The 27,418-nt window shown below is 35.6% G+C and overlaps 1 protein-coding gene across 4 annotated transcripts in view; it reads left to right on the top strand.

The window, feature by feature from the left end:
- Positions 1 to 25,509, top strand: part of LOC126751223 (endoplasmic reticulum aminopeptidase 2) — a 73,034-nt gene extending 47,525 nt beyond the window's left edge. For 2 of the 4 annotated variants that reach the window (XM_050461283.1, XM_050461282.1), the window contains exons 4-16: positions 2,950 to 3,087; positions 14,750 to 14,938; positions 15,009 to 15,091; positions 15,240 to 15,448; positions 15,524 to 15,704; positions 15,764 to 16,621; positions 16,686 to 16,844; positions 16,906 to 17,212; positions 17,287 to 17,429; positions 17,496 to 17,758; positions 19,593 to 19,722; positions 19,789 to 20,160; positions 20,227 to 25,509. In XM_050461283.1, coding sequence (XP_050317240.1) covers positions 2,950 to 3,087; positions 14,750 to 14,938; positions 15,009 to 15,091; positions 15,240 to 15,448; positions 15,524 to 15,704; positions 15,764 to 16,621; positions 16,686 to 16,844; positions 16,906 to 17,212; positions 17,287 to 17,429; positions 17,496 to 17,758; positions 19,593 to 19,722; positions 19,789 to 20,160; positions 20,227 to 20,376 — 3,182 coding nt within the window. In that variant the 3' untranslated portion in view covers positions 20,377 to 25,509. Of the gene's footprint in view, positions 1 to 149; positions 536 to 2,949; positions 3,088 to 14,749; positions 14,939 to 15,008; positions 15,092 to 15,239; positions 15,449 to 15,523; positions 15,705 to 15,763; positions 16,622 to 16,685; positions 16,845 to 16,905; positions 17,213 to 17,286; positions 17,430 to 17,495; positions 17,759 to 19,592; positions 19,723 to 19,788; positions 20,161 to 20,226 lie in introns of those variants that run through there. The other 2 variants (XM_050461285.1, XM_050461284.1) reach the window with 2 other exon arrangements.
- Positions 25,510 to 27,418: the final 1,909 nt, after the last annotated feature.

Raw genomic sequence — 27,418 nt, 5'->3', positions numbered from 1 at the left:
GAATTTGAACACGAAAAAATTGTGTATTCAAAATCAGTGAATTTGCTTTTGCAAACTTTGTTTCAAACGGTTTATATTTGCTTATTTTTCAAGTCTACTAACTAACGGTATAATTAGTTTAACTTTAGGAAAAGTACACTAAACTAAATAAATGTAAAATTTGCCATCCAAATCACTACAAAATAAAAAAAATAAATAAAAAACAAAATTCACCACTTAAAAATTAAGTGGCTTAAATTGCTATATTTGAAAATATTCTGTCATAGAGCTTAAGTGCAAAAAGTGTTCGCGCATGTGAGTGATTTCCGTATTGAACGTCGAACGAACGAATTCGCGTCCACGTCGTTTTCTCTTTCGTTCTACGTGTCTTAAGTAAAACGCAAAAATTCGTACGTATTGGCAGGAAGACAAAGGTCAACGGGCCCCGTTAAGATATCGTTCGTTGGCGGCGGTCAGAGAGGTTCGAAAGTTTGGCGACGCGAACGCATCGAAATGACAAATGATCCGGATTTAGATGACTGTGCCTTTCTATCAGGTATAAAAATATCTTTACATATAATTAATGAGAAAATATTACATTTGGATGAAACAATATTATCGATTACTATGTTGAGGAAAGATTCGTGTAGCCTGTTTGTCAAGCGTCTTTTATGGATGTTTTTGATAGTCTCTCATTTGTTACAATATACATACTTCTCAAAGGTACAAGATCTGATAATTTTATTTCGGTTTGAGCTTTTATCGATAAATCGATTCTTTCGAAGTAATACAGGGCAGAAGTCCAGGCGCTGAACCCAATTTTCGACGGTTTTCAAGCATAAATCGGCCGACACTGCTGCAATTTCACATTCGATATTCATATGAAGTTCTTCAATCGCAGCTGGCTGTTGCATAGACCATAGACTTGACGCAGCCCCACGCGAAATAGTCTAACGGCGTCAAATCGCAGGACCCAGACGGTCAATTGACTGGGCCATTTCGTGAGTTAACACGTTCACCAAACTTGGTTTTCAATAAATCTACTTTGACATTCGCTGTGTGGCTTGTGGTGCCGTCCTGTTGAAACCACACATTGTTCAAGTCCATATCACCAATTCAGGCCAAAACACTGGGTTATCATTGAGCGGTAACGATTCCTATTCACATTAACGTGCTGGTCTTGATCATCACGGCAGAAGTACGGTCCTATGACGCCGCCGGCCCATAAACCTGATTTTTTGCGGGATGCAATGCTGATTCATGGGGTACTACGTGTGGATTGCTGCCTAAGCAATTACGCATATTTCGCTTATTGACGACGCCATTCAGCTAGAAGTGAGCCTCATCGCTGAAGATGATTTTTCGATGAAAATACGGATCATTTTCAAATTGTTGCTCAGCCCATTTCACGAACATACGACGATTCTGGTGGTCAAGCGGTTTCAGTTCTTGCGTCAATTTGATATTGTATAATGTAGGCCAAGATCTTTTTGCAAAATTCGTCACAACGACGTCACAGAGATGCCCAACGCTTGAGAACGACGTGTGAGAGTGTGGGTCTTCCTCAATTGATGCGCTAGCGGCAACAATATTCTCGACACTACTGGCATTTCTTTGTCTCACTAGCACGAGAACAATTTGTACTAAGCCTGTGGATTTAAATTTTTCCACTAAACGCTCAATTGTTGATCTGACAGGACGATTATGACGACCATAAATTGGACATAGCGCTCTTAAAGTTGATGCCACTGACTCCAAATTTCGGTATTAAGTTTTAATAATTTCGACTCGTTGTTGGATCGTATATCTTTCCATGATGAAATGGCAAACCTTACTGAAGAGAAATGTCAAAAAAGAGCTGGAAAAAATATGGCGTCGTTTGCTGTCCCTATTGTTCAACTTTGGAAGCGTCCCTAAGAAAAAACCTTTTATAACACTATATCGATCTCGATTAGCCTTAAGGGGGGAGCCTGCTTTAGAAGCTTCAAAAAATCGATTTTTTTTGCTTAAATCTTTTTAAAAATTTTCTAAGAATATGTCCCCAAAGTTATAGATGGGAATTCGAAATATTGTCGAAGCAAGAAGGGAAATAGTGACCGAGCGTCTAGCAGATATATGAGCGCTTGGGCAGAAAGCAAAAATTTTGACGCGCGATATCTCGATATCTCGATTTTTCATTTTTACAATTTTTCTTAATTGGCGGGCATGATCGAAAAAAAAACTAAACGTTGTATGGAATTGGCGCAAAGTTTATTTGCTTAAATTACCTTCTATTTAAACTAAAAAAAGCTAAGAAAAGTCAAGTTTGAACATATTTTTAAACAACATAAAGTAAAATTTTTTTTGGTCAAAAAACACTTTTTTTCAATTCTCAAAAAAATTATAGAATTTTACACTTTTTTTGGAATTTTCTTAGTTTAACAAGAAGATAAGTTATTAACAAATATGAATCTGTTCGGATTTTTTGTTTCCTGCCCGCCGTCCGACACATGCGATGCGAGGTGCGTCGAGCAATTGCTTCCCAAAGGCAGAATATCAAAGATTTCGTATCCAAAAAATTTTCGATTGATGTTTAAATATATAACTATAAACTCTTGAAATTTCGCTTTAATCAATTATTTCTTTCCTTCCCAAAACCATTCTCAAAAAATACTAACCAAATAATTAAAGTAAAAATAATGGCAGCACTTTATCAAAACTATTTACTACCCACGACTAACCGAAATAAACTTTTGCGCCGTAACTGTCTGTTTTTAACAGTTGAGTTCTTGTTGTGGTTGTTGGTAGGTTTGAGTGCGTTTACCAGTGCTTGCCGCGCCATGCCTCTTCGGTTTGTTTAACTGTCTACACTTAACTCACTTGACTCGGGCTTTTGCACAATGAAGAATATAATAAAAGATTGAAAAACAAAAACAAAAACACAAACAGAATGGGAATAAAAACGAATAAAGTTTTTAATTAAATTTACAGGTGGCGAATCGAGTGGTCGACAGACGCGTCAGGGAGTCGCTGTTTGCTCACAGAGGCGCGCGCTACTGGTTGCTGGCATCGTGTTGGGCTCGCTGCTGCTCACCGCGCTGATAATTGCCTACGCTGGACCACAAAATGGTAGGTTGAAAACCGACTTGCATGCATGTGTGTGTGTGTGTGTGTAATTGAGTGATTCAGTGCGCGTGTTCTAATACGGGTGTTTGGTATTTGTGGCTATGCGTACATACAGACATACATATTTTCGCACACAATTACTTTAATTTTTCGAATATATACATTAATATACATACATACGTATGCATATCAATATACGGCAGCATATGCAAATGAAATATTTATCAAATTTATGGCAGCATATAGCACCCCTGCAGGAAAATCATTAAGAAAACACATAAATTTCTGTTGTTCATTTTTACCTCATTCGTGTTCCAGATACCTTGATTTAATTTAATTATACCCCACCTTGCATTGTATTTTGTTTTGTTTTTAAAGTCTTTCAAGTTCAAAGGTTGACCCTGCCAAAATGAAAAATTTAGAAAAGCGAGTTTTGCCTCAGACATTTTCATGACGGAATTGTAGCTCATATGAATATCATCTCATAAAGATTATTTTAATGAAAAAAAAAAAAAAAAAGTTTCCAAAAATTAATTTAAAAGGATGGAATCCTTAGGCGTGTATTTAGAACCGACTTATCTTTTCAACCTTATTATCACTTGATTCGTATAGTCGAGTGAGAACAGTTTTCTGCGTCGTATTACATTTGATTAGTTAGAAATTTCTTGTAAGGAAGGTACTCTTCTGACTAAAAAATACGAACGTAATAAACTTAAAAATTATTTTAACATTATTTTATGTTTGAGGGCAATAAGCAGATATCTTCATTTAGATTTATATTTATATACTCAAAACAGGGTTTATTACGTTTTCCACGAATTTTTTACCAACCAGAAAGACTTAGGCATGTCCGTTTTTCTGTCTGTATATACACGACCTAGTCACTCAGTGATGACATACAACGGCGATATCGATATCATTGGCCATAGAAACCGCACTTTTAGTTCTACTTTCTCCAGAGAAGATAAGGAAGCGAAGCAAATGGGTCTGGTTGTGAAAGAGGACATGAAAAATATTTGTCATCAAAGAAAATAGTCACTCGCGATTGGCTCCCGTTCATATCTGTTGACTGTCATAATTTCGTTTATCTTGGAAAAAATCATAAAGAACAACATATTTTCGAAATTCAATTTCCGCAGAATAATCCTGCCAACAAAATTTTTTTCAAGTAGAGAAAGCGAGATATAAATTTTTCTATCTGATGACGCCAAATAAAAAAAAGAAAACCGTTGGCGAGCTGTTGTTTCCCGTTACAGATTAAAAATTCGTTTTAACTACTTCTTAGAGTACGATATAGCTGAACCTATTAATTGAACCATCAAAATCAAGTCCTTGTATTAAAAACATTTTCATTTTACAAAATACCTTCACGAAATTTGGCATATGTTATATATATATACATATTGACAGTCTTCGTACAAATTGTTTATATCGGATAGAGCTAGTATACAAACTAGTCAACTAACTAGTCAAAATCTAGATAAAGATCTTCATAAAAGAAGCTTGGCCAGCGCTTGGCTACCATCGGTTCTCCGTCATAAAATCCTTTTGCCCCAAGACCCATCGAAAGTTTGTTGCCCTTAGTAAGGCCAGCCTCTCCCTAGTTGTGATGGTTCTAGCGGATCATCGGCTTCCACATTGTTGAGAAACTTATCGGACGCCATCTGAAGATGCTGTATTGAAGAACAGAACGGAATGATATGGAAACATCTCATTACTTTCTTCTTGATTTTGTCGCGTTTAAGTGATCCGGGCTTAAACGCTTAGGAGCTCACATTTTCAGATATCCTACTGAACTGTTGACAACAGAAATTTAACGCCTAAGCAAATTCCTTTTGGTTAAAAGGCGCTTTTCCGACTTTTAACATCGGAAATAAAGTCATTCGTGCTTTTCCAAGAAAAAACAGACAACCGTTTGCTTGGAAGTGCTTCGTGCGCAAACAACATTTATTGGATTCGACTCATCTTGAAACACCCATTCAGTCGTCTACTGTTTACTTTCTGGTTTATATGCTTAAATTCACGATTCATCATACTATATGTCACGATTTCATAGATGTGTTTCGAAGTACGGCTATTATATTCTTTAACACTTCGCTCGACCAATCGCTACTAGCCTTTGCTTCAGCGAATGACAAATTATGTGGGATCAACGTGAATAAATATTTTTTTCAATCAAATGTCTATAAAATTTTTGTACAAATGCTGGTCCCATTAATGCCCATAGTTATCTCAATTTCACGATAGGTCATATGACGATCTTGTAATATCAGTTTCCAACAAATAGTTTCCGGAACACCAACTGATTTTGGACGACCTTCCCGAAACTCGTCTTGAACCATCTCGATTGAGTTCACCATATCATCGATAAACATTGGTCCTCGATGGAGCTTTATCGCCGGAAATTGAACTAAGTTCATCAATGCACTCTTGTTGAGTTAATCTACGTCGAAAATTATAAAAAATAATCGCACGAAAATGTTCGCGATTCCATTCCATTTTTTTTTCGAGAAGAATATTTTAATTTGGTTGTTGTAGCTTTTGTGGTTTGGGACCACGCCCACTTTTCCAAAAAAGTTTGCCCACAGGTTCCCCATGCTACTGCGATCCCCTGTGCCAAATCTATATTTATTTTAGTGCTTATAGGTTTTCGGTTAATGGCGTTTTGTGGGCGTGGCAGTGGTCCATTTACGTCCATCTACGAACTCGTACATATTTTTTCTAAGATATTCGCATACCAAATTGATATCAGTTTTTATTCAAGTTACTGTTTGCACGGCCGGATGGACGGAAAGACAGGCTTCCCGATTTCAACTCGTCTCGTCATCACGATAGACTATAAAAATGTTGTAAAGTCGATCTTGATACAAATACTCCACTAAAAGTACGTACGTACTATCAACTTGCTCTCACTGCAATTTATATTAAAGAATTTATAAAAGCTTATTGATCTGACATTGAACGGAAACTAGCAAAGTCTATTAATTCTTCGTAAGTGAGATACAAAGTAACCGCAACGGAACCGCTAAAAAGCCTTGACTAATGCATTATCAATTAACGGTTATCTTCGCGCGCATCCAAGCGTAGTTTGATATACCACATACTAACACATATATGTACTATGTGCGCTTATATAAACCTACAATCGAACACATTGTAAAAAGTCCTTTGTGTCGCTCAAATGCACCGTGTTGCCATGAGGTTAACCTTGTTAAGCCACCATTGCCGCCCACGAGGGAGATATCGACGTACCGTATACAAATTAATAACACAGTATATACGAATAGGTGGGTGAGTGTTTGTAAAAGGGCTGGCTGGGACATCAACTCAATTAAACCAGCTACGCACCGTGAGGGACAAAAGGCAGGAGATGAAAGTAATTATTGCAACATCGAAAAAAGTAAAACGCTAGTAGCAACAAGCTACATGGCAGTATAGATGAAAAGAAAACGTAAGAAAAAATAAATAAAACACGCTTAATTTATGCAAAGCGTAAACATCAGGTTATCATTGCATATTTAATGGCCTTTAATGCGAGGAAGTAAATTGAATTGACAAGCGAGTAGTAGAAAGAGCCACAAGTGCCTTTGACTGTAGTACATAGTGTTTAAAGAAGGGTGTGTTCTCATAAGAAACATGAAAAATGCGGTGTTATTAAGTCCATGACATTATATGGACCTGGGACAAAATCAATTATTTATTATTTGCAACTTGTAAAACGGCGGTGGATACGAGGCATGGAGAACATACTAAATTGAAAAACAGCTCTCGAAGGATTTCCAAACATATTTATGTAATGTTTATAATTTTTGTTGCCCAACCACTACTGCTTCACACCGCTGGCATGCGCCAGAAACAGGAAACTTAAAAACTTTATATAGAGAAAACGTGAACTCTCTTCTTCTCAAGATTAACTAACTTCTTAGTCAAGATTAACTAAAGTTACGGCTAAGTTCCATTACCGCTTAGTCCTACTTTCCGCAAGTGCCAACGAAGCAAACAAAGAGAACAATTTTGGAACTGCTGTGGGCAAAAAATAGTAGGATTTTTTAATTTAAATTTCGTCGAAATATTTTTTTTTTGGGGTTTTTTCGACTGTGCCAAATGTCGCATCAAAATAATCATTAGACTTTAGTATACGCTTGTCTTTCGGAAGTACATAAAGTGTATTCGGCAATTTTTACGTTGTGTCGATGATTCAATAAAGAAGTTCAAGATCAAACATGCTTTCCAACTACATTGACCTCATGAAACGTATTATTACAGGCGATGAGTCTTGGACCTATGCTTATGACCCGGGATCAGCCGATCAATCGGCCAAATATCGTGGTAAAGATGCGGCGAAGCCAAAGAAACCACGGCAAAGCAGATCAAAAATCAAGGTTATGTTGACAGTTTTCTTCGATTGTCGAGGTGTGAAGCACTCCGAATTCTTTCCACTTCTCTTCAACTTACAAACGTGTCATAAAGCATCGTGAAATCATAAATTTTTCGTACTAGTTTAAAAAATTAGTTTCTGGATTGCATACTAAAATAAGTTTACGCAAATACAACTCTGACTCGGATCGTTATAACTTATAACTTTATGAGACTATGTGAAACCCCTAATTGTTGTCGTATTCCTTCCAATCTAAAGGAATGTTGATGGCGCCAACTATAGTGGAATAAGCCTACTAAATATCGTAAACTAGGTTGGAATGCGTAGGAGAGTGACAAGTAAAGTTTCCTCTAGGTGAATACAAGTATTCGGCATAAGGTTTGTTATAAAAATGAATATCATTATGAATATGTAGTATATTGGAGTTGGCGTAGTATCGAGCCGATTTTATCTATGGACTATTATTATGCCGCAAACTAAAAAAAATGTTCCCTGGTTTCATCAAGGTACCTAACATACAATCCCCAAACACATGGAGCGAAGTCAGCCGGATATTCGACACTTCTGGTAGTAGTTATATGGGGGCTAGGTTAATTTAATAGGCATACCATCATCAGGAAAAGATTTCCTCTGCATTTCAATTATATATCTCACACATTGGCGATATTCTAAAGTCAACTATGGGTATTAGGGTTCAAATATTGCAAGAAAATGAAGGAATCAAATGGAATTTAAAACTGTATGAGAAGTAGGTTGTAGTCCGATTCCACTCATTTTCACATTGTAACATGAAATGTAACTGTAACTGAAAAGTCAGTAGAACGTCATGTACCGAACTTGGTTGAATTCGGTCGGGTTGGTCTCGAGAGATGTGTTTTCGTCTAAAAATGGAAAACTTAAAATTAGGCGGTACTATGCCCATGGTCCAATTTTGACGCCGGTTCCTTAAGAGCCCTACCATCTCGGAGGTAAAACTTAATGTCTCTAGCTTGTTTAGTTATTGATTTATCGCGCTTTTGGTAGTTTTTAAAAGTACCGTTATATGGCGAGTGAGTGGGATTACCGTCCGATTTCATCCCGTTTTATACTGTCGTTTATACTGTTTCGGGTAATGACGTTTTATGGGCGTGGCAGTGGTCTGATTCTCGTATTTTTTTTACTAAGGAACGCGCATACCAAGTTTCATCAAGATATCTCAATTTTTACTCAAGTTACAGCTTGCACAGAGGGACGAATGTACAGATAGTCGCCCGGATTTCAACTCGTCTAGTCATTTTGATCATTTATATATACATAACCCTATATTTAGGTTAGGTGTAACAACATGTTGCAAGTGTGTAAAAATAAGCACAGGGTTTTCTGTTTTTCCATTCTTCGCCTACACTTTTGAACACACCATGCGCACATTTCCGCAGTTACACATAACAAATTAGCGTGCTTCAATAAAAATTCAAATTAAAGCGACAAATATTCTCTAATTGTTAAAACACACTTTAATCACAACTAACTCATAGCCAACTTTCATACACTGAAAAAAAATTGTGTGAGTGTGTACGCTAATTGATACTGTACTAACTATAAAACATAACTGTCAACTTATATACATAGGCATAAATTATATATTTTAAAGATATAAATAAATATATAAACATATATATGTATTATTTAACGTTTGCAAACATTTTTCGCTAATCAAATGCAATATATTCTATATATATTTTCTGTTTATATTTACTTGATATTTTTTTGAACAAAACTTAAATCTAAAAAACACAACAACAATAAATAAATAACGATTTCACTTTATGCTTGTTTGATTGGTAAAAAATGTGAGTAAAATTCTTACAGAAATATTATCTAATGCGCAATACCTTCACATCTCTTAGACCTTACTTACTCACGCATTTTCTAAATAATATCGTACCTTTTTCTATTAATTATGGCATGTTGGTGTCGAAGCAATATCAAATAAACAAAAAACATTCTAAAATGTTAGCATACTCGAGTGAGTTACTGACATCTAGTAACATCTTTCATATGACTCTGTTTTCGGGTAAAAATAGGCATCACTCTACATTCATTAGTACAATGTGAAAAAATTCAATACACATTGGATAAATAGTGTGTATGTATGATATAGATGCGAGTAACAGCATATTGATGTCTGTGATAATATTTATTATTTGTTTTAAGTGTCTTAATTTATTCGAAATAAATATGTAAATAAAGTTGAAAAAAGAACATTTGATAAAAGCATATCGTAGTTTTTGCTGTTCCATTATTTATAAATGTTAATTCCACTTATGTTGTTTTGTCAAACTTTCTGTAGATAGATATATTTACAGGTTTCTATATACCTTTTCTTCCACTATCTTTTTTTTGCCTGCCTTATTGTTATATAAATATTCACAAAACCAGTTGCTAATTGAGCGAATACTTCTTTGAATTAATACTAATATATTTTCAGTTAAGATTGCATTGAGTCGTTCGCTCGGTAATTTCGTGTATTTTCGTACAAAATAATCTTTCAGCAATCTCTTGAGTTGTTATTTAACGATCTGCATCGAATAAAGACTTTATTTTATTCACATCGCCTTCAAGAGTCCGCCAGGTCGTGATGCATCCTCAAGATCGAAATTGCCATTACGAAATTTGCAAACCACTTTTGGCATTGGCATTCGGTCAACACAACTTCCCCGTATGCGTCACATAATTTTCGCCTTGCTTGAACTGCTTTTTTACCCTTTTGATGGCAAATCAGTAAAATCAGTCGGAAATTGCTGTTATCGATCTTCCATCTGCGTTAGAGGACCGAACAAAAACTCTACCAGGCAACATTTTTTACAAACAAGTCCTCCTGTGTCAGCTGTTTAAATATATGACGGTAATGCCGTTAAGTTGGTTGCGAAAAAATTAAATAACATCAACTGTTGCCATCAAACGAAATTACTTAGTGAACGAACCAATACCATAAATTTGGGATAAATCCACAGGTACATATGTAAAAAAAAGTATGGACTGTACTAGACAGCGTAAATTTTAGTATTGTTTAATATAACACACGTGTTTAATACTTTTTATACTCTCGCAACAAAGTTGCTAAGGATAGTATTATAGTTTTGTTCACATAACGTTTTTTTGTAAGTCCTAAAACTAAAAGAGTCAGATATAGGATTATATATACCAGAGTGATCAGGGTGACGAGTAGAGTTGAAATCCGGATGTCTGTCTGTCCGTCTGTCCGACCGTCCGTGCAAGCTGTAACTTGAGTAAAAATTGAGATATCATGATGAAACTTGGTACACGTATTTCTTGGCTCCGTAAGATGGTTAAGTTCGAAGATTGGCAAAATCGGCCCACTGCCACGCCAACAAAATGAAATTATCTTCAAAAAAATGTCATGAAAACCGAAAACCTATAAAGTGTCATAACTAAGCCATAAATAAAGATATTAAAGAGAAATTTGGCACAAAGGATCGCATTGGCGAGGGGCATATTTGGACGTAATTTGTTTGGAAAAGTGGGCGTGGCCCCGCGCCCTACTAAGTTTTTTGTACATATCTCGGAAACTACTAAAGCTATGTCAACCAAACTCTACAGAGTTGTTTTCTTCAGGCATTTCCATATACAGTTTAAAAATGGAAGAAATCGGATAATAGCCACGCCCACCTCCCATACAAAGGTTATGTTGAAAATCACTAAAAGTGCGTTAACCGACAAACATAAAACGTCAGAAACACTAAATTTTACGGGAGAAATGGCAGAAGGAAGCTGCATCCAGGCTTTTTTTAAATTGAAAATGGGCGTGGCGTCGCCCACTTATGGACCAAAAACCATATCTCAGGAACTACTGATATAATTAATATTACAGCAAAATAATAAAATATGTAAATGACGGATAATAAAATCTCGATTATCACTTTATCATGTGAGAGTATAAAATGTTCGGTGACACCCGAACTTAGCGCCTCCTTACTTGTTTCAATAACTTTTGTTTCGATAGTTGAATGCTAATGCTTATGGGTAAAGGAATGCCATAGAGTCATGACTAATGACTTTTGCGCGCCTGAATTAGGGGATGTTGATGTGGCGACCTTGGTTGCAACAAAACAAGACAAGACGACACTATATCTCATAAACAACCAACGAAACAATCAATTTATTAAAGTAAACTTTCACGTCGTGGGTCTGTGGCCTGGCTTCCAAGATCGTGCGATTTAACACCATTTGACAATTTTTGTGAGATTATGATTAAGTCGCTGAGTCCGAGACGATTGACGCCTTGGAAGAGAATATTCTGCGTGTTATTACTGATATATGGCACCAATTGCTGTAACAAGTGGTCGAGAATTGAGCCTCACGGCTATTTTGAAAAGAAAGCTAAACTCTTCGCCGTAACATTAGTTATATAAGTACATTTCTTCTGAAAACCACATGTCTAAAAACCACCATTTGTTTACCAATAGTTAAACAATCAGTTAAAAGCATCAGCAAATATACGAATACACTAAGACTTTGTGACTAAGTGATTCATGAAATGGTTTCATGCCTTGAAAGCATGCCTCACGTCTCTCGACGTGACTTCTTATTGCAGAAATAACCTTGCATGTTGGTTTCAAAAAGCTGAAGCTGTGAGCCATTTGGTTCTGGTAATTTGAGGTCTGTTTGTACACGTTCATTTATATAGTAAATTAGTAAAGATCACAATGGCATTTCTTAGTGAGCGGAATGCGTAACGGCCAAACGATAAATCTCCACTTCCAATTCTATGGGCAAATTCTACATTTTTTCTCAAAAATCAATTGCCTAATACCCGACTTATATATAATTAATAAGGCGAAGATTAGAAAACCTCTTGAAAATCGATAACCTGTACGCTTCTGACGGCTAAAGTAAACTATGGAGCAAAACCTGGTGCTTTGACGCTTTCAATTTTTTATTTTTTAATTTTTCGGTGTTTTAATTTATTTTTTCTTCCTTTATAATATTTTCCAAGAGTCAACCTAATTAAAGAGTAATCTATTTCAAGGTTCCCTACTTAAAAAAAAACAGAGAAATTTCAAATTTAATGGGGAATATTTATTACCATTCGAAAAAACATTCCTTGGCTTTTATATTTTGAACATTATCTCTTTCAATTGTTGGTCGCGGCTACGTCTCAGATGGTCCATCCGTTGAGTCCAATTTTCGATTACTTGTTCGTGCATTTCGACTGGTAACGCGTGACGTTTTGCTCCAAAGCCTTAATCGAAGCGGGATTGTCTGCATAGGCTTAATACTTTTCATATCCCCACAGGAAAGACTCTAACGATATGATATCACACAATCTTGGTGGCCAATCAATCGGCCTTAAACGTGAAGTTATCTACTCAAGGAAGTATTCTTTTAATAAATCCATTCATTTACGCAATGTGTGTGAAGTGACGCCGTCTTGAAACCAAATGTCGCTGCGATCACGAGCATCAATTTCAGGCATCAAAAATTATCTCCCTAAACAGTTATTTTTCTGGATGAAATGGCAGCTCTTGAATCTCTTCAGGTTACTCTTCGTCTCAAATACGGCAATTTTGCCAGTTTACATACCCTTTGAGCCAGAAATGGGCCTCATAGCTAAACAAAATTTTGCTCGAACTGACTTCTTGGAACTTTTCTCGAGCTCATAGAGCGATGCGATGACACTTGGGAAGGTCGAGTGGCTTCAGTTCTTGCACAAGCTGTATTTTGTAAGCTTTCAATCTAAGATCTCGACGTGAAATACGTCAGTCGGAGTTGCTGCGAACGGCGCGAATCCACTCTTCACGGTTTTCGTGTAAACTCTCAGCTAGGGCTGCTATATTTTCTTTACTGCATTCTGGACATGGTCTTTTCAGTCGAATATTATCCAATACCGTATACTGGGTCTTAAGGTGGGTGATGGCTCATGAACGATTATGTTGACCATCAGTTGAGCGAAGCGCGCGAAACATATTTCTTACAGACTGGGATTTTCGTAATAAAATTGAACGCTTTGCAAACGTGGTTCAGACGTAAGTCTTTCCGTGATGAAATCCAAAACAATACTGAACAAAAATAACATGACAACTTGACACGAATCACGCGTGATCTATCAAAAAAAGGTGATTGAAAAAAGTGCCTCTACTTGGACCACTCGTTATAATATTTTCCAAGAGTCAACCTAATGAAGTATAATATGAAAGCCTATTAACTTTCTTCGCTGAGAGAAGGCTTTATCTACAAATTTCGAAGTTCACAGCTCAAAGGTGAACTTGTTGACAAGAATCACTCTTGCTTAAAGGTTCACATCTTTTTAGTAAATATACTAGCTCAAAAATAAACGAACTTGTAGAAAACTTCGGAGCAGTAACAGTTAGCAACGAGTGAAGAGATTTTTTGATTTCGTTGAACTTTTACTCGAGATAATTTAGTATGAAAGACCTGAAAGACCATTTAGGGAAACTACGCTTGTTTTAGAGATAACTATTAATGAACTTCGGTACGAAGTTATAACATCATTAACGAATTTGTAAAGGTTTTTTACTGTTAGATTTTTATTTATGTTATTCGCTTATTCGTTTTGTTACTCGCTAAATGTTAGCGATTTCAGAAAGACCAAACAATACTCGTATAGGATGAGATTAGCTATTAATCAGGTTCCCATTGCGTGTAAGGCATGCTTTGAAAATAATCCCTTAAATCAAAAATTTGCATTCCTTTTTTAATTAAAATAATACAATAAAATAATGGAAGATTTTCGCACGAATATTTCATTGTATATATTTATTGTACATTTGTAAAATGTCTTTAATGCATGACTATATGTGAATTACAACCGTGTTTTCTGGGTCGTAAATGTTTTCACATAGAAAATTGTGTAAATAAAAAATATGTGTTCTTTTACTAGATTTACTGAAAATATAACTTTTAATATTTTTTTTTTTTTTTGAATTATGCACTGATATAACCATAAACACTAGTATAATAGAGATGTTACACTGGAATTATTTCTTTTATTATTTGGAAATATATTTTAGTACACCAAATAATATTTAGGTCTGAAACAATATTTATCTATATATATTAAAGCTTAGCAAACTTTAGTTATTATAAAAGAAAACACTTTTTACTAGTTGTATCGAAATGCGCGTATGTAATGTACCCTAAATCCCACATAACATGCAATTATACTAAACTATATACTAGATTATCATTAACTCTAGCGACTAAACGTGAACTTTCTCCCATGAAATGACACATTTTACATCACTTCTCGCTTGCTTGCCATTCCAGATTGTTCGTGCGCTGGTAAATTGGCACCGGGTTTCGAAACGGATGAAGAGAACGACACACAGCCATTCAATCCGATTGCGACGAATGGAGAGCCTTATCCATGGCTGGAAGTGGCACTGCCAACGAGTGCGCGTCCACTGCGTTACATGGTGACAATACATCCGAATCTGACGACGCTGGACGTCAAAGGTTAGCAAGCGAAATAAATTCAATGAACTTATAAGTTTTACGGAAATTTATTTTGGCATTTCTTCGTTAGGTCAAGTGACAATCGATCTCTTCATGGAGAAGGAAACAAATTTCATAGTGTTGCATATACAGGACCTAAACGTCACCGATAGGGTAAGCTTTACCTTTTATTTGCTTTCACTTTAGTATGTTGTACATAAGTTTAATTTGGGGTATGACCAAAAACAGTTCTCATTTTATTCAAATTCCACTAAATTTGCATTAAATTTTTCTTTTCTGACATTTCTCCATTTTTTCACAGGCCATTGTGACGACGGGCAACAAGGGTTACGCCATCAAAATTGTCAAAGTATTGGAATATCCACCGCGACAGCAATTGTACATCGAAGTAAAGGAGAAGCTGAAGAAGAAGTCGAATTACACGCTTAACTTACGCTGGTATTCGAAATTAAATCCGGAGCCGGAAGGTTTTTACGTGGATCAATATGAGAGCTCTAACGGACTGGAGCGGTAAGTGCGTTTAAGAAGTAAGAAAATATATTTACTTTAACAAATATTGCCATAACTCTCCCGCAACGTGTACAGTTTGCTGGCAGCCACCGTATTTCGGCCGAATAGCGCGCGTCGCGCATTCCCCTGCTTTGATGAGCCGCAAATACGCGCCCCATTTCGCATATCTGTTTTTCGTGATCGCTTCCACATTGGTCTTTCCAATTCCATTGTGCATACGACGGAGGATGTGGGCTTCTACATGGGCACCGGTTTGGTGAGTATGCGCCCAATTCTTTCTTCTACATCACGCTAATTGCCATTCACACTCCGCAGCTACGTGACGATTTCATCGAGACGCCACCACTACCCGCCGATGCTGTCGCATGGGTGGTGAGCGACTTCCAGCGTGAATCTCTGCAGCCTTCGCCAGCTTATTTGCCAACAACACCGGCGCCGCCTGGTAGCGCTGGCTCGAAGAAGTCCGCACAGCTCAGCAATTACCCACAGTTGAAGGAGAAGAAGCCGCCCGTGCGCAATATAACCGCGCTCACACATTCATTGAATATTAATCTGATGAAGAATACCACCACAACGACCGTTACGCCCACTGCCGAAAGCAATGGCAAGAATCTTACATCGCTCAGCCAGTCGACGGGTTCGCTAATTAAACGTGCGCCATCGTATACTTTCTATGCGCCACGTGATCTACTGCCACGCTCATCTTTTATACTACACACTGCACGTGACGTGTTGGAACATCTACAAACCTGGTTGGACATATTGTATCCGCTGACGAAAGTCGATTTTGTGGCGTTACCTTCACTGGATCGTAACATTATCTCTTCGTTGGGCTTGGTTACGCTGAAGACTGCCTTTCTCACCGATCCCGAGTCCATAACGACGGAGGAATATCAGAAGAGCGCCCTGCAAGTGGCCGAGGCTATGGTGAGACAGTTCTTTGGTGGCATTACATCGAGGAAGGTATTGAAAGATGTCTGGTTGTGGGAGGGACTCATAAAATATTTGGGCATACATTCGCTTTCGCCGCAACAAACCAACTGGCCGTTGAGAGAAATGTACCTGCTTAAAATAGCTACAACGGCTTTGGACATTGACGCCATACAAGGCTGGGATAGCATTATGAACGGCACAAAGCATGATGGTAATAATGAAGAGTTTTTCATACAAAAGGTAATAAGTAATTTTTGACTAAGTAACAGTGGAGGTCTAATATAAATTATTTAACATTCTTTAGACCGCTGCCATATTTTCAATGTTACACACCGCCATTGGCGAAGATCGCTTCCGCGGTTGCCTTGGCGCTTTTCTAAAAATTAATCGTTTTAAAACTGCCGAACCCACAGATCTTTGGACGATTTGTACAAAGAAAGCCAACGGTTCCAAGAATATCAAAGTAAGTGTTGTCTTAGTTTAAACTCCAAGATCGACATTTAGATATTTCATATATCCCACAGGACATGATGACTTTGTGGACTCATCAACCGGGCTTCCCGCTACTGACTGTTACCAAACTGGGCAACAGCGTATCCATATCACAGCGGCCCTTCAAGCCGGCTGACTTCCTTGCCATACACGATGAGACTTACGACGGCAACAACTACAATAAAACGGTGGTGAATGTCACAGAGACGCCGAGCACTGTGGCACCAACGGCTGCGGGTAAAACCAAGCAACCGACAAAGATGAAATGGATATTCCCAATAACCTATATAACCGATACTAATAATGTTAGTGAGACTTTATGGCTACAAAATATTGACGGTGAGTGTGAATAAATAAAATCGGAATCGTACATCGCAAGATTCAATGCAACAACAAAACCTTTTAATTTACAGTTACTTTCAATGTGCCAGAGAATGTTAAGTGGATCAAGGTTAATGCAATGCAATCTGGTTATTATCGCGTCTTGTACAACGATGACAACTGGGCGAATTTGATTGAGGAACTTTCCAACAACCCCGAGAAGTTATCCAGTGAGGTAAGTGACTTCAATAAATCTGGTGTCTCAAAAGCCTTACACAATCTTTCTTTTCATCTATTTAAGGATCGCATTGGCTTGCTGTCGGATTCGTTTACTCTTTGTCACGCGAATCTGTTGCCCTGTGAGATCACCATGAATATGATACAATATTTACCTAGTGAAACCAATTGGGGTCCCATGACAGTGGCGTTGCGGCACTTGGAGAAGTGGCGTCGTATATTGAAGTATTCAGAATGTTTCCTGATGTTATCGGAATTTATTAAAATGAAATTGGCTACAGTTATTGAGAAAATCGGTTGGACCGATGATGGCGATGAAGCAAAGAGGTGAGTGAAAGAGAAATTATTGTAATAGCATTTGTCAATTTAGTAAGCTCATCTGATATTTAGCTGCCCGGCATAACATTACGCTTCGATTAACATTATACAATATATAGGTTTCTCTAACCAATTTTGGTTTAGGTGGGATCTTTTGTCTGTAAGAAATATGTTCACATCTCTAAGAAAGATTACTCATGCTAACTGGATTACCCGTGCAAGAATTTCCTAGACTATATACAACATTGATCATGCTATAAGATTCCTGGAAAGCGGATACGTTAAGGGTTCCAGAGAAAAACATTTTGAATTTCTCTCTCACTTTTACTAAATCCCTGAAAATTTGGATCACTTTCTCCGCGCACATAAATACTTCCAAAGGTAGCAGCCATCAAACTACTTCCATATTATAATTCTCTAAGTGCCTGATCATAGCGAAATCGTCGGAAAATCTAAAGTCGTTCAGCGTCCACGAAAGAGCACACTTACCCAAATCTATTCAGCATAGAAAAAAGCCGGTGTTCCCTGTCTTTTTGCGTTCAGGTCCGTAAGCTCAGCAAGCATCGGTTGGCAACCAGCACTTGTGGGGTACCGTCAGCTTTCTGTCCCAGAAAGGAACGTAAAAGATTCATTGAACTACTAGCACTCGCCGAAATGATAGGTTTACTAACAGAACCCTGCCCTACTGACAGTCACACGATGAGGCTAAAGATTTTCTAGTATGAAACTTGTCAAAGTTACGGGGAGGAAGATAAGGTTGAAACATCTACACACTTTCTCCTATACTGACCAGCTTTCGCCAAACTAAAGTTGAAGCATCCCATACTTTCTAAGAACCTGGCGAATTGAATGGAATTGACTTTAGGTACTTTGTCGATATGCGACGATTTTTTTTGTCGATACCTAGGAGTTCTGAGCAGGCGTGTCCAGATGTTCAAGTGTGACTCTTCGTGCTCTCACGAATAACAACCTGTTTATCTAACCTAACCTACCATTAACCTCCTCACCTAACTTTGAAGCATTCGTTCAATGTGGTTAACTATTGTTTCTATTGAATTTTATTTTTATACCCTGAACAGGGTATATTAAGTTTGTCACGATGTTTGTAACACCCAGAAAGAAGCGTCGGAGACCCTATAAAGTATATATATAAATGATCAGTATGTTGAGTTGAGTCGATTTAACCATGTCCGTCTGTCTGTCCGTCCGTCCGTCCGTCCGTCTGTATATATACGAATTAGTCCCTCAGTTTTTAAGATATCCTTTTGAAATTTTGCAAACGTCATTTTCTCTTCAAGAAGCTGCTCATTTGTCGGAACGGCCGATATCGGACCACTATAACATATAGCTGCCATGTAAACTGAACGATCGGAATCAAGTTCTTGTATGGAAAACTTTCACATTTGACAACGTATCTTCACCAAATTTGGCATAGATTATTTTCTAAGGCAACAATGTAATCTCCAAAAAAATTGTTCAGATCGTATTACTATAGCATATAGCTTCCATACAAACTGAACACATAATTACTAAAAGAAATGCACCTGTGAAGGGTATATTAGCTTCGGTGCCGCCGAAGTTGACGTTTTTTCTTGTTTTAGTTTGATTATGAAAATACCTTCCCTGGAATGGTAGTCATTAGAACTTTTTCGATAATTTACAATTTTAACCGAGTTGCCACCAAGCAAGTGAAACACCAGAGCTTTTAATAGAAATGTTTACTGAAGCTCTAACAAGGTCTGAAACATTCACAAATGTTATGTTCAATCTTTCTAGAACAATACTTTTGCTAAGCCTTTAATTTATTTCGTATCAAATAACATGTGATTTTCTGAATCCTTAGACTAATGCGACCGGAAGTACTCTTAAGCTCAGTGCTTTGGGAAGATATTGACAGCATAACAAAGGCCAAAAACATGCTAAACCAATTTCTGTACTACAACGGCACGGCGATACCACCTAACCTGAGAGAGGTAAGTGATTTTTGTAAAATATTTATTAATAAGCTTTTCAATAAGCGTAATTTACACAACTCATAGGTGGTCTATACCGGCTCCATACTGTCCGGTGAATACATTTACTGGCAGCATTGTTGGGAACGCTTCATCGCGCTCCAGCGTACATCGGAGAGTTTCGTCGAACGCATGCAATTACTGCGTGCGCTCGGCCGTACCAAAGACGCTTGGCTACAAAATCGCCTACTATCGCATGTCACCATGCTGCCCACCGTTGAAGTGGTGCAAGTATTACAGGCTATTGCTGGCACGCCGACAGGTGGTGCGATGGCGTGTCGCTTTCTGCAAGCCAAATGGTTTGAATTGGAAACGCGACTCGGTCACGGTACGCTAAGCTTCGCCAAAGTGATATCGGCGATAACACAATATGGCGCGACGAAGTTCGACTACGATGAGGTGCGTATGCTTACTTTTTTTACTTGAATATGAAAATGAAAATGAATATTTTTTACTAAATTTTAGCTGAAATCGCTGGTGCATCGCTTTGGACGCGGTCCCGGCATGGAAGTGCTGAATATGACGCTCAGCAGCGTCGCTTCCAATGTCGAGTGGGTGGCGCGCTCTCAGACATCGTTGTATAAATGGGTGGAGAGCAACTTGCATTCGCATTGATTTTGCACAACAAAAGCAACAACAATATTATTGATAATTTTCTTTCTATTTTTTAGTTTACTTGTAGAGATTCTCATCATACAGCTAAAACTATGTTCAAAATCATTGTAAAAGTCATACATACTAACAGTTATCACAACGTACATATAGACATACATATGAATGTAGCTACACATGTGCATACAAACATACTACTTATATATAGTACATACATATATGTATTTATATATATGTATATAACAAGCAGTCAAACACGCATACATACATTTCCTCATTTGTAATTATGTTCCTTATCTACTACATAAATATTTATACATACATACATATTCATACAAACTTACATAACATACATAGAATGCGTAAATCGCGCAGCTCTAGACATTATTGGGCCGCTTGTGGCTAGTGGTTGGCGCAAAAACGGTAATAGGGAGTCTTCTAGGTTTAATTATAGGTTAGGAAAAAGGTACTGGAATATAAGTTTATCATATCATCTAAAGGGTATAGTAGCTAAATTATATTAAGTGTGTGTAGAAAACTTGAAATTTGTGCATTTTTTCAAATTGTTGGTTTCTTATTCATTCGTTATTAAATAATTTAATTACACTATTATTTAAATTTATTTCAAATTATTAATTTTTTTTTAATAATTTCAAACATGTTATTGTTTTTTTGTTGATACAAAAAAATTTCTATTTACCGTATAATATATCGTCGCCTAAAATGCGAAACAGCGTTTCATCAAAACAAATCGAAAATCGCAGTCAGATATAATAACCGATATATGACCATTTTATAACCAAAACTCAAATTTTGTTTCAGTATGAGTGTGTGATAACCGTTCTTCTTCTTAATTGGCGTAGACACCGCTTACGCGATTATAGCGGAGTTAACAACAACGCGCCATAACCGTTATATAACCATTTTATAACCAAAACTCAAATTTCGTTTCAATATGAGTGTGTGATAACCGATATATAACCATTTTATAACCAAAACTCAAATTTTGTTTCAATATGAGTGGTTTCTATTATATCGTTTTCCTTCGCCTGTAAACTTATGAAAAGTGATGTTACTTTATTTTGTATTTTAGGTGACGATATGTAATATAATACAACACTGTTAAAAATCCAAAAACCATAATACAATACTGTTAAAAACCCAAAACCCATAAAAAAAATATATATCTTTTGTGTACACAAACAAATTCACTCAGTTTTGAAAGCCAAGTAACTCTATAACTGATCTCAAAAAATTATCTAAAAACATAAGAGACCATATGTATTCATTTGATAAAAAAATAATATATACTCGTATATACATACTTTTCCACTACCATTACTTAATTAAAAGAACACGTTTTCAAAATGAAAGTAATAATTCAAAACAAAAATAATTCTCATTAAGTCTCATCAGCTTATATTTATTTGTATTATTAAAGTACGAGTAATCAAACGTAATTGTTATGAAATAAACACTGCAAACGTAAAATTAATTGTATGTATGTATTATAATGTTTAGAATATCAGTAACCCTTCCAATTTCAAGCTGGTAAGAAATAGATATTTAATTATATACTTTGTACACGCAAATCAAAGACATAGATACTTATATGTATAACTATAGTGGTACTAACACATGCTTAAATGTATAACACAGAACGTATGTATAAGTGTGTATGTGTTCACAAAACTTCAAACAACACTTTGAATGTAAAGTATACATATTTATTTATTTATTTGCCTTTAAATATTGGGCAACAGATATTTATTTAAAATTGTCGTAACAGAGAATGTTAAAAGCCGCTAAACGTCACTTGCATGATCAGCTGAGCACCAGAGCTGAAGGCAAGCTGATAAAGTGATTATGAATAGTTGATAAAGTGAGAGCGAGAGAAAAAGAGAGTAAGAGGTGTCAACATAATACTGGGTTTGCGTGAGAAAATTGCAATTTTAAAATATAACTGCTACATTTTTCGAAATAAAAGGTGATTCATTTCGAGGTTCCCTACTTTTAAAGAAAAAAACACCGAAACTTCAAATTTTTGGGGACTTTTTATTAACATTCGAAATAACATCCTTTGGCATTTATTTTTTTGAAGATTATATCTTTCAAATGTAGACCGCGGCTACGTCTCAGATGGTCCGTCCGTTGAGTCCAATTTTCAATGACTCGTTGGAGCATTTCGACTGGTAATTTGCGAATGACATGTGTTATGTTTTCCTTCAAATCCTGAAACGAAGCGGGATTGTCCGCATAGACTTGTGACTTTACATATCCTCTCAGGAAAAAGTCCAACGGTGTGATATCACAAGATCTTGATGATCAATCGACTGGCTCAAAACGTGAGATTATTTGCTCACCGAAGTGTTTAGTCAATAAATCCATTGACTGATGTGATGTGTGCGAAGTGGCGTCGTCTTATAGGAAACAAATGCCGCCGAGATCACGAGCTTCAATTGCAGGCATCAAATAGTCGGTTATCATGGCGCGATAATGGTCGTGATTGACGGTTACGTTCTCACCGGCATAATTTTTTGAAGAAATATGGACCGATGATTCCACCGGCCGACAAACCAAACTGTAGTTTTTTCTGGTTGAAATGGTAGTTCTTGAATTTCTTTAGGTTGCTCTTCGACCCAAATGCGGCATTGGTGCTCGACTTGTATACTGGAGAGTGCAAGAGTGAACTGGACTTTAAAATTTTGCTATAGGGAAAGTAGGCGTGATTATCGTCTGATTAATGTCATATAATTTTTCATTAGAAGAAATCTCACTCAAAGTCTATAGTAATTATCAGTTCAAGCTGAGTACTATAGCACTATTTCTGACAAGACTATACAGAAATTTCGGGGCAAGCCAAATAACAGGCATAGTACATATTGGATTTTAGTCGCCTCATACGACAGGCATACCTTACAGCGGACAAATTCTACCCCCTGACCCTGGGAGAAGTACAGACATATAAACCACTTTCAATTATAAAAAGAACATTTTTAATCATACGTTTGATTGCCTTCGTTTTTGTTTTGTTTTTCGTTTCACTATACGCCCAGCCTTATGTTGTTTAGATATGGGTAAAGTGTTCTCTAAGCAGAGGCAAATAATTTTTGACATTTCACATTTCTTCAACGGTTTTTCATTAGCATCCACAGTGTTAATTAAATTTAGTTTATTGGAGACATCTGAAAGTACAATGGGGTATTAAGGGGTTACATGGGTTTCCTCGCCTAAAAAACATCATTTTTTCAACAATTTTTTCTCATATAAAAAGTGAAATATTTTTTTAGAATTTTTTATTGTTGCAAACATACACTATTAACAAAGAAGTTCTGAGCTTTTTGGAAAAAAATATTTTAAACTCGGCTACTACGACGCCATTTCCGGTGATCTCTCGGAAAAAAGCTGCGCCCTTGTTGGCGGTATAACTCCTAACAGGATCTTCTTAAGTGAAAAAATACTTGTTATAGTTAAAACCTCAACTGAAAATTGGATTTTTGGCTGACATTTTTATAAAAAACTAAAAATTTCCATGAAAATTTCCCGACAATAGTTGTAATTGAAAAAAAAAAATCTTCGTGCGAATCTTTAAGAATTGTATCTAAACAACCTTTGTAAAATTTCATGAAGATCGCTTGAGTAGTTCTCGAGAAATCTTGCCGACCGACTGCAAAAACACAGTTTCGAGAAAAACGCTTTTAAAGACGGTGTACTTAGCCTGGCTAGCCTAGAGCGCACAAGTTTTCAAGGCTGTATCTCTGAAACTATTGCTCAGATCAACTTGAAAATTTAGAACAATATTGTAGAGGTGTTGTAGAATTGAGTAACACACCCGTAAGCCCATGTTAAGGGGTGATGGGGGTGAGGGGGATGTGATTTTTCTAAAACTATGTTTGACTTTTGGCGTGTTTTTACTGCTTACAAAATTAATCTGATCATAAACACATATATTTTATATCAACAGGGCTTATAAAGTTTGCCACGAGGTTTGTAACACGCAGAAAGAAACCTTACAAAATAAATTTCAACACGCGGGCTGATGTTTTTTGTTATCGATCTCTCTGTTTTTGAGTGATCGATCTCTAATGTGAGAAAATGTTCTTTTCTCTCCAAGAAGCGGTTTTATTTTTTTATTATTATATTTTTAGATATTTTTTTTATTTTTATTTTTTTTTTATTTCTAATTAAGGCACTTTATATAATTTTAAGAAATGATTCTGCCTATAGAATATACATACATGGAACTCTGAAAGTTTCCAAATTCCGCTGGCAGTAAAGCAGAGATAACTTTAGAATAAATAGAGATTATTTATGTACTTAATCTGTAATTGTACCATAGTAATTACAAGCAAGTATTTTTTTAAAACTCTTAAAGTAACAAAACAAAAACATCATAAATAAATTAATTAATTTAATGGTATATGAATCGTAATTTAAATAATAAAACTACAAGAAAATATTACTTACAAATATTTACAAAAGCGTGGATATATTGAAATATTGAACAGCAAACAATATTTAAAGTAAGTAGGAATCAAAATGTGTATATGTATGTTTTTAGACAAATATATATACGTACATACACACTTAATTAGTAATTAATTAATTAAATTTCTAACACTAAGTTGTGTTCTCTTTGGTTTCCTAAATCACTTAGTTACTCGCTTACGGTGTTCTTTGCGTAAAATTACTGTTATACTCACTAGTTTCTAAAACACTTAAAATAGACGTAAATAAATATGTTTAAATGTTAGCGAATTTTGTTACGAATTTAGTTCAATTTAAGCCAATTCTTTAGCATTAAATAATTTAGTTAATAAATATAAAAATAATTTCTTTGCAAGTTTACACTAACAATGCGCAAATGAAGTCAATCCACTGCAAAAACAAATAAAATAAATAAAAATTTTCAAAAACAAACATTTAAAATAAATAATAAAAATAAAAAGAAAAGAAAACAGAACAAATTAGTAAAGAATATTACATTTTGGAGATATTTTACTCTTTAATACTAAATTTAGCTAAGACGAAAAAACAAAACAAAAAAACTGGAAACATTGAAGCATAGCAAGCTGAAGTGTAAAGAAAATCAAATATTTGCGCAAATGATAATAGAAAACAAAAACAAGAACAAAACACAGTAACAAAATGGACTTTTGTGAGCAAAACTTTATAGACAACTTTACAGTAGATTTTACAGTGTATGAAAATAAGAAGAGAACAAGTATAAAAGCAACTCTACATAATTACATACAGACACAAAAGCATACCTGCTATATAGTATATGCGTATGCGAACAAAAATACAATCAGTAATTTATAGAAATATGTTTTTTTCTTATAACTTTGGTGGAGTTGGCAGTTTCAGATATTAAAAAAAGTTTTACCGCGGACTTAAAGCAAACATAACTGGTACGTCGAGATGAGAAACAGTCTTTTAATTCTTAGATCGTGAACTTAACATTGATTTAGTTTTTTTCTGTCACGCAGATACCATCAGATCACTTTTCTGACTTACTTTACTAATATATATACTCCATTCACACCAAAAACTACATGATTTGTTCGTTTAGACAAAAAGTGTCCCTAGAGATTTAAACAGAATGCTCCCCGATTCACACGAGAACCGTTCGTTACCGGAATGGTTTCTGTTTTCCATCTCTCTAAGGGCTGTTACTTCGGCGACTTACCGCTGTTCGGTTATTTATAAGTTGTTGAGCATTTCGCTCTCAAATTTTGGTTTTCCGAAACCAGCTCTGCTTTACATTCGCCCTACAAGCATCGCCATATAGCATTTCTCGAATTTTCGTACAATTCAGTAAATTTAACTTGGTTAAAAACTTAAAGAGGTTTTTTATAAAACTTGCTGAAAGCCATTTCGTGGTCTTTTTAGCCTCATATGTTCCTGCACAGATATAACTCTTCTTCTCTTGGATGTCAGAATAACTGATTTTCAATTAGTATAAACAAAAGGTATTAACTCATGAAAATGAGTGACTTGAATAACAATATCTTCAGAGAATTTTTAAAGACATTATCAGTACGAACGATTTTTAAGTGTCGATTTCATAAAATATCGACTGCTTTTAGGCTTCTTATATCAATTTTATATGCACTCGATCGAAATAGGGTCAAGTGTTTTGGATTGTTTACTGAAAAACTTGGAGGCTCTGCTTTCAACTCTTCATTATTATTAAAGTTGAAGCAAACGATGTATTCACTGAATTGTGTGTGGGACTACAAGGCTTGAGTATAAATATTTTTAATAATTTTCGAATCGGTTACATTAAGGTTTCTGATATCTACGAAATTGTATGTTGATCAAGCTTTTAGAATTGATTTCATAAAATATCGGCTATTTTTAGGCTCCTTATATCCATGTAATTTTATATGGATATGGAGTCAATTGATTTTAAGATATTCATGGAAAAACTTCGAGGCTCAAGTTTCAACTCTTCGAAATTATCATATATACCCCTTATTATTGATGTTCAATCAAACGATTCAATTTCTTAAATATGATGTTTTTAAAATTTTTCAATATTTTTTGTATCTTTAGAAAAAAAATTTTGACCGTAACTATAAAACTTTTTTTTAACTTTCGAAATAAATTATTTTTTACTATTCAATTTCGTAAATATGGAAAAAAAAAATTTAGATTTAATTATTGAAAAAAAAAATTAATTTTTCGAAATAAAATATTTTTACGATTAAATTTTTTAAATATTATTTGTATAAATTTATTCAAAATTTTTTAGATTTTAAAAAGAAATTTAGACCATAATTATCAAAAAAATATTTTTTTTTTTTAATTTTTCCGTATGAAATAATTTTTCAATAAAGAAGCATATACCAACTCTGCCAGAATTTAAAATATTAATATAAATAATCCACATATTTCTTTATATAACATATACTTATGTAGATATATAACTTTTTGTATATTAGTTTGAAATTCACTCAATCATTTTCTTCGCTTCTTTCACATTACATTTCGGCAATTTGTCCGTCCAAATTTTTTTATTGCTTTATAAACTTCACAATAC

This window comes from Bactrocera neohumeralis, chromosome 2 (assembly GCF_024586455.1).
Source record: "Bactrocera neohumeralis isolate Rockhampton chromosome 2, APGP_CSIRO_Bneo_wtdbg2-racon-allhic-juicebox.fasta_v2, whole genome shotgun sequence".
Lineage (NCBI taxonomy): Eukaryota > Metazoa > Arthropoda > Insecta > Diptera > Tephritidae > Bactrocera > Bactrocera neohumeralis.
This window is presented reverse-complemented; position numbering and strand designations above follow the sequence as displayed.